Source organism: Trichosurus vulpecula, chromosome 4 (genome assembly GCF_011100635.1).
Source record: "Trichosurus vulpecula isolate mTriVul1 chromosome 4, mTriVul1.pri, whole genome shotgun sequence".
NCBI lineage: Eukaryota > Metazoa > Chordata > Mammalia > Diprotodontia > Phalangeridae > Trichosurus > Trichosurus vulpecula.
The window spans coordinates 430,492,329-430,509,729 of record NC_050576.1 but is presented as its reverse complement, the minus strand read 5'-3'; the positions used below and the strand labels follow the sequence as shown (position 1 = coordinate 430,509,729).

General features: G+C 46.0%; 1 protein-coding gene across 1 annotated transcript in view; it reads right to left on the bottom strand.

The window, feature by feature from the left end:
* Nucleotides 1–17,099, bottom strand: part of LOC118846301 (allantoinase, mitochondrial-like) — a 29,637-nt gene extending 12,538 nt beyond the window's left edge. The window contains exons 1-5 of the mRNA XM_036754673.1: nt 16,952–17,099; nt 13,577–13,734; nt 8,400–8,551; nt 3,568–3,682; nt 1,600–1,746 (exon numbers count right to left, since the gene is read on the bottom strand). Coding sequence (XP_036610568.1) covers nt 1,600–1,746; nt 3,568–3,682; nt 8,400–8,551; nt 13,577–13,734; nt 16,952–17,009 — 630 coding nt within the window. The 5' untranslated portion in view covers nt 17,010–17,099. The remainder of the gene's footprint in view (nt 1–1,599; nt 1,747–3,567; nt 3,683–8,399; nt 8,552–13,576; nt 13,735–16,951) is intronic.
* Between the last annotated feature and the right edge of the window lie 302 nt (nt 17,100–17,401).

The following is a 17,401-nucleotide window of genomic DNA, read 5'->3' as shown; positions in this document are numbered from 1 at the left end:
TTGGTCAGTCAGCATGTCTTGTGAAAAAAGGACCAGGTACTGTGGCAGAGCCCATGCTCAGTATGAGTCAGAACTGTGACATTCTCTCTCTCTCTCTCTCTCTCTCTCTCTCTCTCTCTCTCTCTCTCTCTCTCTCTCTCTCTCTCTCTCTTCCTTTCTCCTTTCTTCTCCCTCCTCTCTCTTCCCCTTTTCCCTTACTCTCTCTCTCTGTCTCTTTCTCCCTTCCTCTCCCTCTCTTTGTCTCCCTCCTTTCTTCTTTTCTCTCTCTCTTCTCCCTCTCCCTGCTTTCTTTCCCTCCTCTCTCTTTTTCTCCTCTCTCTCTCTCCTCCTCTTTCTCCCTTCCCCTCCCCTTCTCTCTCTTCTGCTCTGTCTCCCTTCCTCTCCCTCTCTTTGTCTCCCTTCTTTCTTTTTTCTTTTCTATCTCTCTTCTCCCTCTCCCCCTTCTCTCTTCCTCTCTCTCTTCTCCCTTTCTTTCCCTCCTCTCTCTTTCTCTCCACTCTCTCCCCTCCTCTTTCTCCCTTCCTCTCTCCCCGCTCTCTCTTCTGCTCTTTCTGCCTTCCTTTCTCTCTCTGTCTCTCTCACAGAATGGTTCTAGATATCAGTCTAGAAAGAGCATGGTAATAGTCTCAATTTCCTCTGCCCTGGTCAAACTACAGCTGAAGAAATTGCATCCAGTTATGGAGACCACATTTGGGAAAGACTTTTACAGACTGGAGGAAGCCCAAGGAAGGCTAACTGGGAAGACCCCTGAGTCCATTGATTGAAGGAACTACAGCTGTTTAGCCTGACTCAGAGGGGACATGAGAGGTTTGAGTATCTGAAGGACTATCACATGGAGGAGGGATTAACCTTGTTCTACTATCTCCCAAATGGCAGAACCGACAACAATGGATTAGGCTTGATATCAGGAAAAAACTTTCTAATGATGAGAACTGTTATGAAGAGTGATGTGCTGCTGTAGGAACCGGTGGGGTCCCTCATCCCAGAAGTCTCCAAGAGAAGGCTGGATGGCCCCACTTGTGGCTAGATTATCCTGGGGATTCTTACTCAAGTACCAGCTGAGATGAGGTCAATTTGTATTTCCTCCAGTGACTAGCATTGTGCCTTATCCTTACTAGGTACCAATTCATCACAGACTTCATTGACTTTGGGAATTCCCCAATTAGGTGACTTTGTCTACCAATTTGGGCCAGCACTTTCTTTGAAATGTATAGTTTTAGAGAATTATCCAGATTAATGAGAGATTAAGTGGCTAGTTCAGAATCACACAGCCAGTATGTGTCAGAGATGGGACTTGAACTCAGATCTTTATGCTTCTAGGGCTTGGCACAAGTACCCGGCAGAGAGTAGGTGCTTAATAAATGCTTACTGATTGATTGTTTGGCTTTGAGGCCAGAACTCTATCCACATGTTGACCTCTGATGTTCCTTTCATTTCTTGACTATGATTCTCTGACAATTTTGAATGAGTAGATGCTACAAACTGATTAGGCCACCTCCTCCTCCCCTCCCTCCACCCCCCCCCCCTGCAATCAATCCACAGGCAGGGAGATATCAACATATAGCCTGGGAAATGACTGCTGAGGAGAGGGACACTTACCAGAAGGACACAGTCTGTTCCCTGTAGCTCCTTCATTGCCATGTGCAAATCCTTGATTCTGACATGAGGGAATTCCTCCACCCCACTGTCAATCATGAAACATTTAAATCCTGGCACTCCAGCCTCCCTCATGGGTTTGAGTTCAGCCTAAAAGAGACAGAAGATAAGAAAGCTTCAAGCCATGACCTTCCTATATAATCAAGAGAGATGACAGGTCAAGTGTCTGGTGTGTGTTGAACAAAGGTGGTGGAAAGGCAAGCCATAGGTAGAGGACCTGGCTTGCCACAAACTGGAGGCTTTGGATGAGGTCCCTCCCAGCTCAGACACTGGGGGATTCTAGAATCCCACCTGATTATGCTACAGTTTCTATTCCCACAAGGGACCTAACTAGGTCAGGACTGGGAACAGTATATCGGGGACTTTCTGGGCTCCAACAAAATCTGTCGTTTTCTCAGTGCCATTCAGATTAAGATTTGTTATTATCTAAATATCCAACTGAATCAATTCCAGTTTCTGAGTCAAGAGGGAAGGGGAGGAATCTTCAGAGCCAGCACTTGTCCCTTTGGAACACCACCCCCTACACACACACACACACACACACACACACACACACACACCTTCCTGAAGCTGTCCCACACAAGAGAAGAAGCGATATTCCTCTCCTAGTGAATTATTCAAAATATCATCAGAGTGACCCTATGTCCTGGGTTTTCTGAGAGTCATAGAGTCACAGAATTTCAGAGTTGAAAGGGAGCTCAGTTGTCTAAGTCCAACCCACACCTGAAAAGGAATCCTCCTGCTCAAAGAACTCCAAGAGGGTTGCCTATGCCCTCTTCAGGCAGCCTATGCACCTTTGGGATAGCTCTCACTGTGAGCAAGATTTTCGTAACATGAAGACTAAAAATGCCTTTGAAAGTTCCACCCACTGTTCATGGCTTTGCCATATGGGGCCAGAAGAGTATATCCATTCCGTTTTCCACAAGTGATTCAAGACAGAAACCTTCATCCACATTCTGCCCTGAGCCTTCTCTTCTCTATGTTATATATCCCTACTTCCTTCACCTAATTTTTACATGGCACAACCTTGATGTTCTTCAATATCTTGATTACTTTTCTCTGGACATGCTCCACCTTAACAATGTTCTCTTCAAAATGTGGTGTCCAGAACAGACCCACTCCAGGATCATCATCTCCTAATTCCTGGAAGCTTTGATGGCTTCTATACACCACTGACTCACATGGAGCTTAAAATCCACTAAGACATCCAGATCTTTTTCAGACAAACTGTAGTCAGCCATACCTCCCCCTACTTTATATATTTGTGAAATTTGTTGTTTGAACCTGATTGTAATATTTAACTTTTGTCCCCATCAGGTTTTATCTTGTTTGATTCAGCCTGGTGACTGCTTTGTCATGATATTTTGCATCCTGACTATCATTGACTGCACTAGCTTTTCATCTCAGCTTTGTGGCATTGGTAAAAGAAAATGCACCTTGAATAGGTGTTGCAAAGAGACAGTCTTTTGTTAGCCCATTTTGGTTATTTGGGGATCAGGAAACACAGTCCCCATAAAAACTTTATCATGCATTTATAATCAGCCCTGCACAGGCCACATGGTGACTGGTTTGGGTTCTTTGGACTATACTTTGAAAAAGATATCTACAAGCAGGTGCATGCCAAGAAAAAAATTACTCAAATGGTAAAGGGAGCCTATATTTTGCTTGTACATAGCTATTTGCATGTTGATTCCTCCATCAGGATGTGAGTTTCTTGAGGGGAAACTCATGTTTTTTCCTTTCTTTGTATCCCTGGCACTTAGCACCTCTAGTATACAGAAAGGGCTTATAAATGCTTGTTAATTGACTGAATGACTGACATTTATTGAATATCTTCTACATTACAGGCTTTGTTCTAGGCTTTCAGGGGAGGATTTAACTCCAGGAAAGCAAACAGCGTGAATGACTTACAGCATTCCCAGGGATCAGCCCACCCCAGAAGGCCACGTCCACATGACATTGTTTCCTGGCTGCTCTGAGCTTAGTGTGGAAATTGGTCAAGGTGGTTGTTGGTGGCTGGCAATTCCTAGAAAGGCAGAAGAAATCAGTTAGTGGGCTTTCCCCCCCAGCTAAGAGCACCCTTCCCCAAAGCTGTGTGAGCTCTATATAGGCTGGGCTGATCAGTGCTGGGAGCACATGGATGGCCATCTGTGCCCTTTTAGACTGCAGGGAAGGCAGACCTCCGGGAGATCTGGCAGCCCTGGATAATGCTTTGGGAAGAGTGGAGGGAGAGAGGGAGGACAGCCTGTGGGCAAGAAGCATTTTAAGGTCACAGAAATGTCAGCAACTGCAGGATGGGTCAGCCTTAGAGGACTCATTGGTATGAAGTTCAGCAAACAAATAAAGCTCTCAGTGCAAATCTCTCGCCAGAAGCTTCCACATCCCTTTTAATCTTGAGAAAGACAAGATGGCGCTGTGGAATGAGAGCAAACAGAGGGCCTGTTTGCAGATCCCACCTCTGACACTCACTACCCTGGTGAACTTGGTCATTTCCACTTCCTGGTCCTCAGTTTCCCCATCTATGAAGTGAGGGGCTTCTTCCTGCGCTACAGCTGTGATCCTACACTAGGACTCACAAGCATCTGAGGGCCAGGGTCTACCAGCAGAGGGCAGTGTTGGTTCACACGGAATTCCAGGAAATTCCTGAAAGGGGAAGCTAAGAGACAGTTTCTGGGGTGGTCCGTGACCGTGCTGGACAGCAAATGGGAAGGGATAGTCATTACCTGGGGGCAAACCTGGGCGAGCTTTGGTAGAACCCATTATGTTCCACAAAGTTCCAAGGCCCCTCATTAAAAAGGGTCCTCTAAGACCCTACGTTCATCTCTAGGAGGTTCTGATCAGTTCATTTCTCTGAGAAAACACCCCTCTTCACCACACCACAGTTTTTAAAGAGCTACAGAAAAAGAAGCCCAGACTTGGATGGAAACCTCTCTCTAGGGAATTAAGGGGAGCTAAGTGTGTGTGTGTGTGTGTGTGTGTGTGTGCTCATGTATATACAGAAGGGATTTATTCAGTTCAGCACTGTTTAGGCACCAGTATAAAATGAGGGGATTGGACTGAATTATCTAGAACTCCACATGTAGGGAAGGGAAGAGTCATGACAGTCACTTTTCAGGATTTGGAAGCTGTCCCATGGAAGGGGACTAACCTTGCTGTTTGATCTCAGAGGCAGAACCAGGGGCACTGGAGATGGATGGGTGGTGGGACTGCAGAGAGGGAAATTTAGGCTTAATGGAAGGGAAACTTTTCTTACAACCCAAGGGGCCTAAGATGGCATGAGCCGTCTTAGGAATGATGAGGTCCCCAGCCCTGGAGGTCTTCACACAGAGGCTGGAAAGCCACTAACAGGGGTGCCTGTACAGGGGATTCCTGGTCAGGCCCCTTTGAGCTTGGAATTCTGGGATGCTAGCCTGGGTGGTCCTACTCTGTGATTCTCTATCTCTGTGCATATCCATGTATTATAAAGACTAACAAGCAGGAGCTGAAAAAGAAATGCCTTTTGAATGAACCAATGAATGGAGGTATGGAAGAATGGAGAACTGTTACATCGAGCCATACTTATGGACGTGTGGCCTGGGACTCTGCCTCTTAAGCTAAAGGGTCCTACATGGGACTGAGCATTGCTCTGTCATGTCCTACCCTCCCCTTTTGACAACCCTGTCTTGTCATTACAACCTAACAATGGCAACTAAATGCTAAAAGTTAAATGTTTAAACCTGGGCATTGGCAGCAGCTGGATAAAACAGGCATGCAGTAGAGTCCACAGCCCCTGTGGACAAGATGGGCATCAATCTGACCCACAGCTGGGGTGGCAGCAGTTCCTCATTACTACATTGCTGCCCAGAAGGGTGGTCACAGCAGAGTGGACCCCCACCAGCCTGAGGCTGGACAGTCACCTCCATTCACTGTACCCAGGGTTGGCTCTACCCACAGGCCAAGGAAATACTGACTAATGGCATAATGATTTAAGAGGCAGCTGGCAGCCTAGTAGATTGAGAACTGGGCCTAGAAGCAGGAAGACTTGAGTTAAAATATGCCCTCAAACACTTCCTAGCTGTGTGACCCTGGGCAAGTCATTTAATCCCAATTTGCCTCAGTCTCCTCAACTGTAAAATGGGGAACATAATAAACACCTTCGTCCCAAAGCTGTTGTGAGGCTCAAATGAGGTAATAATTGTTTAAAAAACACCCAGCGCACAGTGCCTGGCACATAGTAGGCACTTATTTTGTAGATACTTATTCCCTTATACTCCAAGGGCACATCTCAGTTAATGCCCCTTTACCCATCTCTGATGTCTCACCTCCCACACTTGCTGAGCAGCCAACCTCTCTCCTCCCCTGTCCCTCCCCCTGGCAGCTAAAGAGCAGATTCACCTCATTTCAGCATGGATGGGGGCCTCTGAGGCACCTTGGGAACAGCAGTCACACACACAGCATTTTAGAGTTCTCATTAGAGTTTCACAGCAACCCTGTGAAGTAGGTGTGATTGTTACCCATTCCCATTTTATAGATATGGTCATCATTCCCATTTTATAGATAGGGAACCTGAGTCTGAGGTAAGGGAAGTGACTTGGCCAGGTCACACAGCAGGATTTGAACTTAGGTCTTTTTTACTTTGCTCTATAGTTCTGCCTGGCTGCCTTGACAGGAATCTCTTCGACAACATTCCCAACAAGTGGTCAAACCTCCTCCTTTGGAGATCTCTTGTTTGGGATTAAAGCCCCAAGTCTTAGAAGACTTTAATGTCTTGCCTATGTGAAGAGGTGAATACCCTTAATATTTAGGATTCCCAAACTCGTGTTTGAGCCTACACTCTCCATCCTTCCATTGATAAGAAGATGAGAAGCTTTGTCGAGGTCGTGGAAGCCTGGGCTTTGTGCTAAAGGTTTGTCTCTCAAGCAAGGCTATGACCAATAATAGGCAGAAAGCTCTCTGGACAAAGACCCCCAAACGGGGAACAAAATAGCATCTTGTCTCCTTGTGAACTAAAATTCTAAGATGCCCCCAGCAGGAGGCAAGGATAGCTCCCAGAGACACACATTTCAATTGCTGTCCATGTGTGTCCATCTGCATGTGGTGCCCAGGCCTGGGGGACAAGACACGCCCTTCCTCTGGGAAGGGAACTGGCCTGTCCCGGGGGGCTAGGGAGGGCCCTGGGCCCAGCAGACTGTGGGATATGCTTCCCCTAATGCGAGTCACACAGGTGAGATTGGCTTAACAGCAATTTCAAAGGAGGGAAGAATCCTAAATTAGCAGTTTGTTCCTGGGCATGAAATGCATCCTTAGATCAGCTCCCAGGAGTTCCTACTTTAACAAATTGTTCTTGCTAACTAGGTGCTAAACTCAGCTGCTTCTAAGCAGCGAATGTAGTGGGTACTCTCCAATGTTCTATGGCCCGGGGCAAAGTGCCAGTCACTGGATTCTGATTGAGCTCTAGCCTGAGCAAGGAGAGGGATCTTGCACATTGATTGTGTGTGGACCTATCAGCCTGACACCCATTTTTTTTTACTAAGATCTGATGGTCATGGGGGAAATCCTGTCACAGAGATCCTAGAAAGAGTTGGTCTGTGGAGGCCACCTTGTCAAGCCTCCTCCTCAATTTGTACACGAAAAAAACAAGGGCCTTGAAGGCTTAGTGACGTGCCTGAGAATACACAGGGAATAAGCATTAGAGGAGAGACGCAAACCCAGATCCTCTGATTCTAGACTCAAGGTTTTCTCTGTACCACCACTAGGGTTCCAGCTCCCAGCACCCCCAATGCCTTATGCCAGTGTGATCACCTCAATCATCTGGATGCTGGAGACAGATGGCTCTGACCATCAACCATGACCTAATCTCCTCATTTAAATATGGTGCATAGGAAATGATGGGAACCCTTCCACTGAAGTGACCTTGTACGTATTTCCATGTAACACAGAGGTTGCCACTGCTTAGCCTGATGACTGGCATAGAGTAGATGCTTGATAATACCTATTGACTTTGACACTCTAAAGTTTGCTTGTACCTCACAACCTATTTCTACTTTACAGATGTGGAAACTGAGTCTCAGGGGGCTTAAGTGGCAGAATCATTGGTGTAAATCTGGAAGGGAACCCAGAGGACATTTAATCTAACCCTGTCATCCATAGATGAAGCAACTTAAGACCAGGCAAGGAGAGGACTTCTCTTATGGTCCCATGACTAGTAAGTTTCAGAGGCAAATTTTGAAGCCAGGTATTCTTAACTCCAAGTCATATTCTCTGTCCCTCACACCATAATGCTGTTCTACAAGAGGGCCAATATGGAGCAATGGAAAGAGCTTGAGATGTAGAATCTGAGAAGCTACATTTACATCCTGACTCTATTATTCACTGCCTTTGAAACTGGGCAAGTTCCTTAAGCTTTTTATGTGAGATAGAACAAGGCAACGTCTATAAACATATAGGTAACATATGACATGTATAAGCATAATACAAATGCTCATAATTATCATCATTGTTATTTCACATTCCTTCTCCATAAAAGGAAGATCAGATGATGCTTAAGGTCCTTTCTGGCTCTAAACCTATGTAAATGAATTCTGAAGTTACATAAAACTGAAATGTTGGTAAACACAAGAGAGTAGGTAGGCTGTGTATTCCTGCAAGTTGTTTGTGGGAGCCTTTGGGTTCATTCTTCAGCCTGTAGACCACCTCACCCATTTCTGAAGTCCAATCCCTATCCCCATTTCCCAGAATCCTTCCCACTCTCCAGGGTACCGTACAGTGGCATGTCCACCAGGGTAGTGATGCCTCCAGCAGCTGCAGCCCTGGTGGCTGAGTGGAATCCCTCCCAGGCTGTGCGTCCTGGCTCATTGATGTGCACATGAGAGTCTATAATGCCAGGCATGACCACCAAGTCACCAACATCGAGCACCTGGAGAAGGATGGAAAAGAGAGAAAGGAAAATGAAGTGAGGGAGGAGCCTTAGCACTGAATGGATTATATAAAAGACCCCTGGTGTCATGAGAAGAAAAGAGCTGAGTCTGAGCCAAAGACACTTCTAGGAATTTGGTGTCAGTGGGATATGGGGGAGGGATGACAGAAATCTTACAAGCTAGAATGCCATATATGTAATGATCTCCTTAAAGAACCTCAAGAAAATTGGCCACTTTGTGAATGGACTTTGGAAGTTGGAGGGGGGTGGGGGAGGGAATTAGGCAAACTCCTTTGAGCAGATAGTAAATCCCCAGGATGGTAGTGTTTCCAAGAGCAAAAAAAGACTGTGGCTGGTCCTAAGATGCCCAAGTACAGACTAGAAAGAAACTGTTCTCTGGGCAGAGATGGAGCCCCACTGAATAGCAGTGGCCAAATTAATCATGGCTTCCAGAAATGGTCCTTGGCAGGGATTGGTGGAAGAAGAGAGGAAATCTTGGAAACTCAAAAAAATAATCATTTAACTTTACTCTTAGGGATTTCTTTGACCTAATTTGGCATTAGAACCTTATTGTTTGTAATTTGGTGACTACTATTCCCTAAATAGGAAGCACACCCAACCCAGGTACACACAAACACATCCACACAATGCTGCCTGGTATTGTGATAAAAGTAAATTAATATTGATTTTGTTTTAAGGAAGTTTATATACTTTTGAGATAACTGCAGATGCCACGGTGGATCTAGATTTAGAACTGGCATATCAGTGAGAGGGTATCTAGTCCAATGCCTTCATTTGACCAAGGAGGAAATCTGACATGTTCAACCAAGATCACAATGTTGGAAATGGAAGATTCACAACTCCAAACCAACTCATCTGGCCCCAAATTTAATATTCTCTTTTTTTGTTTATCCTTTTTCCTAAAATGTTTTATTATGAATTTAGACAATCAATATTTCTATATGTAAATAACAACAGAAAAGAGAAGATTGTCTATGAAACCTTGAATCTCAATCATGGACAGCTCCTTCATTATCTATTCAATTTAACACAGTTGTTTTAACAATCTTGTTTGTCTCTGCCCCCTTTGCAACTTTCTTCTGCTCTCTTCTGCATTTGGTTTTAATGTTCTATTCAGATGCTTTCCTACAGTCTTTCCTCCTCACCACCCCAGAGTTGCCTTTCCATCAGACGAGGAAGCTTAGAAACGACTGTTGGAGGGCGTCCAGTTGAAAGTTGGCTCTTGGATTGGAGGGTGATTTTGATTCCAGGCCAATTTCTTACCTTCTGGTTTGGTGAAATAGGTTTTGCTAAAAAGAATGATCCCAATGCTAACAACAAAAGCTGGCACTTCTACAGTATTTTTACATTTCAAAAGGGCTCTCCACACACTATCTCATTTGACATGGAAGAGAGTATTCCAGAAGCACTTTTCTAAAAATGCCTCTGTGCTCAAAGTCATATCAGAGGCACATTTGCTTTTCAAGTGAAGACCTGGAGCTCTGCCAGGCTGAGGGTAGTGGCTACTGTGGAAAGGAGCCTGGGCTAGGAATGTGGATCTCCAGGGCCTAACCCAGGTCTTAACATTAACTCCCTGGGCAAGCCCCATTGCCTCCCAGCTTTCTCCTTTGTAGAATGAGAGGCTTCAGCCAAATGGCCTTCACAGCGCCTTCTGGCTCTAGTCTAGCTGTGGTCTGATCAAGGCAGAGAACAGAGGGAATCTCACCTCCCTGTCCTGGACACTATACTTAGAGGGCTTTGAATAGAAGAGTCAGGAAGATCCAAGTTCAAATCCTGCCAGGGACACTTTTAGCTGTGTGACCCTTTAAAATGAGGGCGATAGCAGCTATTGTTAAGAGACTCAGAAGAGAGAATACAAGTAAAGCACTTGGCAGACCTTAAAGGCCTATCCAAATGCCTGCCTCTAAAGGTTACCCAGCTTATCGATGATTCTCCTAAACTGTGGTGCATTGAACTAAAGCCAGTACACTTGATGAGGTCTGGCCAAGGCAGAGGGCAGTGGCATGATCACCTCCTTATTCCTGGAAGTTCTGCCCTAGAGTATGGTAGAGTCAGCTCACATTGACTCTGAGAGCCAGTTGTTAAATTTTCAGTATGATCACTAACAGCTTGGACACAGCAAACTACAAGTCAGGGCTCTATTTAGAGTTTGCTGATGGTCTAGAGACTTAGGAAAGTGATGGAGGTGCAGATTAAATTTAAAATAATGCAGATTAAACTTAAAAGTATGTCCTGTGTATATTGAGAGGGGAGCCAGTAGTTAAACATTTACCAGCACACTCTGGGCTATGCCTCTCATAACATAGCCCAAGATTGCACTGCCTTTTTTTTGGTTGCCACATAACATTATGGACTCACATTCAGCTTTGGGGTCTTCTGAATCCCCTTTTCCTAATGAACTCATGGCTAGCTGCAACATCCCCAACGTCCTCATGCTGCATCTGTGAATGTGATTTTTTTGGAACCTGATTGTGTCTTTACGTTTATGCCTTTTGCCCAGTTCCTAGTACATAACAGTATTTAGGAAATACTTGGCTGATTGGCTTCATCTTATTCAGTTCAGCCCAGTGCTCTAGCCTCTCAAGATCTTTTTAAAGCCTGGCTATCATCCCATAGATTAGCTTTTTCCTGCTTGGTCCTATCTACAAATCTGAAAAGCCTCCTCAAACTATATCTTCAAGCAAGCCATTGGTAATAAGGCTGAACAGTCTAGGGCTGAGCACAGGGGGCAATCAAGGCACTGGAAGCCTCCTTCCAAAGAGTCACTAAATGATGGATGACTCTGGCTATTCCATTAGGCCCAAATCCATGTATTTGACACGTCATCAGGTCTGTAGCTTTCCACCTTTTCTATAGGAATAGCATGAAAGACTATCAAAAGCTTGGCCAAAATATGGGTAATATGGATATCCCTGTCATAAAAGGAGATGAAGTTCATTTGGCATGATCTGGTCTTGATGAAGTCTGGCTTGCTCCCGGTGGTTGTTATTTCCTTTTCTAGAGTTTCATCAGCCACCTTTTTAATAATACCTTCTAGAATTTTACCAAAAACCGGTATCAAGCTCATGGGCTTATAGTTTGCAGGCTCCATTTTCTTTTCTTTTCTGAAAATCAGGACTGCATCTTCCTTCTCCAAACCTGTGGCACCACCCCACTTTTCCATGATTTTTCAAAAATTTCTAAGCATGGCTCCATAATTACACCCACCAGGTTTTTCAGGACCTGAGGCCAGAATTGAGTTGGAACAGATGCCTTGAGGACATCTGGATGCTTTTCTACTCTCCCTTTACTTATCTTGTCTATCAACTCTCTATTAGCCATTTTTGTTATGTACTTTTCAGTCCAAAGAAAGATCATTGTTCTTGGCAACAAATGCAGAAATGAAACAAGAGCTGAGCTGCCCCCTTGGGCCTCAATAGCTCCATGATTACTACTTTTGGGCAGAGAGCTCAGTCAATGGCAAATACACCAATAAAATATAACCAAAGGGTGCTTGACTAGGTCAGACCAGTGCCCTGGCATGAGGTAAAACTTTGATTTGGCTCAGTCTGACTCATGAACCTGTCTTGACTATGGTTGGCACAAACCTGGGGGCATCCTCAAGTCCTCTCTCTGAGCCATGCGCATCAATAACCACTGTCATGCCTTAAGCACACAGCTGTGTTGTTGAGGCCAGGCATCTTGAGAGAGACCCTGGCATCCTAAAGAGAGATGTGTCTTGGTGGATGTTGGTGTTACCCTTTGACTGTAGGTTTTTCTTAGAGAATTCTCCACCCCTGTCTAAGCAATGCTCATTCTGAGAAGGAATGAAGTTGTCTGTGTATAGCTATCAACAAATCAATCAATATTTATTAAGTACCTACTACGTGCCCCGAACTGTGATAAGCACTGAGGATGCAAAGAGGCACAAGACAGTTCCTGCCCTCAGGGAGCTTACTGTCTAATGAGAGAGACAACAAGCAAACAAAGCAAGCTATTTACAAGATGAATCGGAAATAATTGACAGAGGGTAGCAAGGTAGGTGGTTTTTTCATTCTGCTACAATGTCCAATGAAGGCTTATGAAGCAGCCAGAATACTAGACCCAATCTCTCCCTGGCATGCCTGCACACGATTAGAATCTCAGCATCTCTTGAGTTGGATCCATCAATCCATTGACCAATCCTGTGCCAACTGGGGACAGGCAACCCTTCTACAGCACACCCAGCCAGGCACTAGCTCCTTTATGCTTGAAGCTCTCCAATGAGAGGCAGCCCACTGCCTATACCCATGGACAACTCCAATTGGTAGGAAGTTTTGTTCCTGACATTGAGCCTCATGTGTCTCTTCGCAGCAACTTGTACCCACTGTTCCACAGGTCTGTTCTAAGGGGCCGAGCAGGGTGAGTCCAGTCTGGTGTGGTGGCTAATGGACAGAAACTCCCAAAGCTTATCACCTGTTTGGCACCCAACACCTCTAAACCCATACACAAGAAAAGGGTCTCTGCATTTATCTCTTAAAATCTTTGCTTGGGCACAGTGTGATGGGGTAGGGCAAGAGAGGAATTTGTATCTATCCATTCCAGTGGGTGAAATAAAGCACGTGAGTGGTGTGCAGGCCCACAGTGGTGGATGATCAGGTAGTTGATGCTGTCTTGCCTAGGGGGCCTGGAAGGAAAGAGGAGGCCTCCTGGTTAGTTGTACAGGTGGATAGATAGGTCAGGTTGGTTGAGCTGCTTGGGAAAAGTGGATGGGTAAATGGTAGGAATCCTGACCATTCAGTCCTGCAGATCTGAGCAAACAATTTGGGCTTGCAGGTAAGGCTGCATCCCTGAAACCATTTACTCTCTTACTCAAAATCTGAATATTTCCTTTGTCATTATGCTTGACAAAGCCCAGAGAGCTGCCCCTGCAGACAGGTGCCAGCAAATGTTTCTGTTGTACAGGCTTGTCCATGCCCACCCTCGCATGAACCCAAACACCCCCCAGGATTTCCTGGGGCTGGGCTTGGCTGCTCTCATACTTGCCTTCTCTCCCGGGCTCTGGACTCTGTTTCCAATGGGCAGAACAGCAGTGATTCGGCCACTGGCCATGACAACTTCTGCTGGGATAATGGCATCATTCATCACCACCCGACTGCTTCTGACGATTGTGACCTGTGATCCCACCTCCATTCCAGCTGGTCCTTAGAGGGAGGATGGACAGAATGAGAGAATATTCTGTCAAAATCTAAAGCCAGGCCCTTTAAACAAGCACCACATTGTTCTTTTGTCCACTCAAGTGAGCTGTGCAAGAAATACACATAAAGCCACTTTCTTTATGTTTTTTTTTCACACTTGAGGGGCAGATATTAGCTCCTATTTATATGGTTTGTTGAAGTTTACAGAGCACTTTACATGCATTATCTCATTTGAGCCCACACAACCTTGGAAGGTCAGCACTATTCTCATTTTGATAGTGAGGAAACTGAGGCAAACAGGTGAAGTAACTTGCCCAGGGTGACGCAGCTAGTAAGTATCTCAGGTAGGATTCAAACTCAGGTCTTCCTGACTCTGTGTCCAGCTCTTTATCTCACCACTACATAGCTGACTTTCTGTGGCAAGTACCAGAGGAAGAATTATAACTGGGTGTCGATTGCTTGTTGCCTGGGGGCATGGGGGTGGGGAGATGGCAGGAAGCTGTATGTTGCAGTGTATAGTGCATGCACAGGGACAGTATGACAGAGTGGACAAGGGGCCATTCTCGGATTCGAGTCCTACCTCCACACAAATTTTGCAGTCAGAGCCCCTAGGCAGATGGCCACAAGGAAGCTCCTTTGTCCCTTTATTTCATTCTTCATCCTTTTCGGTCCCCTCCTCAGTGTTAAATCCTGGCCTGTTAGAGGTGTCCAGGATGTTCTCTAAAGGCCTAAAGGATGCTGTCATGCCTTATGCTTGGGCAGCACTCAGGGGCTTAGAAAGCACATTGCTTATACCCGACTGTCTTGGAGGGAGGCTGGTGATCATCCCCTCTTCATAGATAAGGGATATGAGGCTCGAGGAAGCCGTCCCTTGTCTGTGGTCACTCAGACTGTCAGTGTGGGAGCCAGCATTTGGCTCCAACACTCTTTCCAGGATGCCCTATTACCTCCTTCCTAGGGACAGACAAAATCTCCATAGAAAGTGCTGGATGTCTCTAAAGAAGGTGGTAAGCACCCAGCCCTTTCTCGGGGGCCACTGTCCTTCAAGGTGCTTTTCCCCGCGAAAAGGAATATCTGTGTTTTCAGCACTTAGCACAGCACGTATGCCTGGCATACAGTAAGTGCTTAATAAAGATTTGCTGTCTCTTTATTGACATATTTCTTTTAAATACAGGCAATGGGGCAAAGGGCAGTGCCAACTTCTCAGTGATGTGATACTTTTGTTGTCGGTCTATCCTGTCCTACTCTTCATGACCCCATTGGGGGTTTTCTTGGCAGAGATACTAGAGTGGTTTGCCATTTCCTTCTCCAGTTCATTTTATGGATGAGGAAACTGAGGCAAATAGGGTCACAGAGCTAGTGTCTGAGGCCAGATTTGAACTCAGATTTTTCTGACTCCAAACCTAGCATTCTATCCACCGTGCCACCTAGCTGCCCTTCAAATAGAAATACGGAGGCTCACTGGATCTTTTTTTAAGCATGGGTTTCCCCATCTGGTGCAGGCTGGAAGTGCAGGAGATATTCACATCCTGGCCCCACTCCGATGAGCCTTCCTCACTCCTACCTGTGCACAGATCACCATAAAATGAGGCAGAGTGGAAAAAAACAAGAGAATGGGACCAAGGCATTTGTGACCTCAGAGAAAATGATTATTTCCAATGGGAGGAACGGCTAATTTCTTGCTTGTCCAGGGTTAGGGGTGCCCCCAACATCAGGGTACAGTGGAAGTGCTCTGGTGAAGCTCCAAGAAACCTTCCTGCTCCAGATCTATGAACCTATGATCCTTGGTATCTCCAGGTTTGTCCTCTGGAGGGGGGTGGGTCAGGGCATGAGGCTCAAAGGATGGAAAGAGAAGACAGGAGGGGAGAGAAGAAAGAGAGAAATAAGAGGGAGTAAAGGAGGGGAGTGAAGAAAGGGGGAAGGGAGAAGCATGATGGGAAGAGAAGGAAGGGGACTTGAAGGGGGAGGGAATAAGTCTAGATCTAAGCAGCCCTGCCTTTTCTCGTGTCTTTACTTGCCATAGGACCTGAGGACAAGCTCTGTAACCTTCTATCCCCTTTGACTCTTAGCGTCCACCTCTATAAAATGGGGCAGTGCTGGGTTCTATCCCTCAAACAGTGATGGCTCTGAAGGTGAAGAAGCTTGTGGAAGGAAGGCGGTGGAAGTTGGAGCTATGACAGAAGAAAGGGGTGGGGTGGGTAAGGACAGATCGAATTTCTTTAGGGCTCTTTTCTCAACCTTGGGAGGTAGGCAGGCAGAGTAATGATTTTTTTGTTTGACTCAAATCTGTGATTTCATTGGCATGGAGGTGGGGGGAGGACTCCAGATGAGGAAACTCCACAGACACAAAATAACAATAGCTGGAAGCCTCAGTGAAGGTCATCTAGTCCAACTCCCTCATTTTACAGAAGGGAAACTGAGTCCCTGAGGAAGAGGTTCTTGGGTTTAGGGAAGTTGGCTTTCCCATCTAAAATAATGAGTTCTGCTGCAGATGTCCACAAAGATGAGGCTTGCAAACCCAATGGAACCCAGAAGGGCCACTACCTTTCCCACCTAGATAACAAGCCTTCTTGGACCAGGATGGGGGGTGGAAGCAGGGCACAGCAGGCAGCTTGGTGGCTCCACCCTCAGCCCCTACTCCAACAGCCCTTGGGGTTGGTCAGGAGCTATTACCTTCTTAATCAAATCAAAGAGGTTCATAAAGAGATCATAAACAGATCTTGGGAGTGCAGAGCACCGTGTTTATACCACACCGCCAGAACTCCCATCCTGCCCTTATACTGACTGATGGAGGTGGGGAAGGTGGGGCGCATTGAAGGCTCCTCTGTATATTTCTCTTCAGTGTCTCAAGGTTTTTGCACAGCACTTTACAAACATTATCTCATCTGATCTTCACAACAACTCCCCACCCCTGCCAGGTAGGTACTACAGGTAACACTCCCATCTGCATGTGGAAGCTGGAACAAGCTCAGTGACTTGCTTAATCAACTTAAATGGGATTCAACCTAGGTCTTTCTGACCCCAAGTTCAAGACTTTACGTGGCTGCAATGATGTGATCAAAATCAAGCCCCTTCCGGGGTCCCAGAGGCCAAAGTCCTTCTCTGTGGGTACATAGTCCTGTTCTCCAGGCTCAGGCTCCAGTCCCAGAGGTCTATGGGGCTAGGCATCCTTGCAGGGCTGGCTCTGGCTCCCACTCCCAAAGGAGGTTTGCTCAGCACTCACCTCTGCCTCCGATGGCTGCCCCTAGAGGGTCCTGGGACTGCTGGGCTCCTGGCTCCATGTCTCACCATCAAGACCTCTCTTCTTCCCTTGGGCTTCCCTTCCTTTTATGCCAAGTCAAGCCCATCCTCCACCTGCCTCCCAGTTCCGGTGGGGGTGGGATTTTATGGCATTTCCAAAATGAGCTTTCACCCTGAAAGAATGACTGGCATTCTGGGCAAAGTCTGGGGCAAGGATTGACTTTCATTCTTCACTGCCCCTTGCCCCCATCCTTCTCTCACCTGGCTAACAAAGCCTAGGGAGAAAAACAAACATCATTTTTGGTTTGTTTTTCAGACAGCTCCCATCTATCAACAACTCAATCCTATTTGTAAAATCTTGAGCAAGGCTCTCCCCATCTCTAAACCTCAGGCTCACTCTCTGGTGAGCAACTGAGCAAGTCGGACTTGAAAA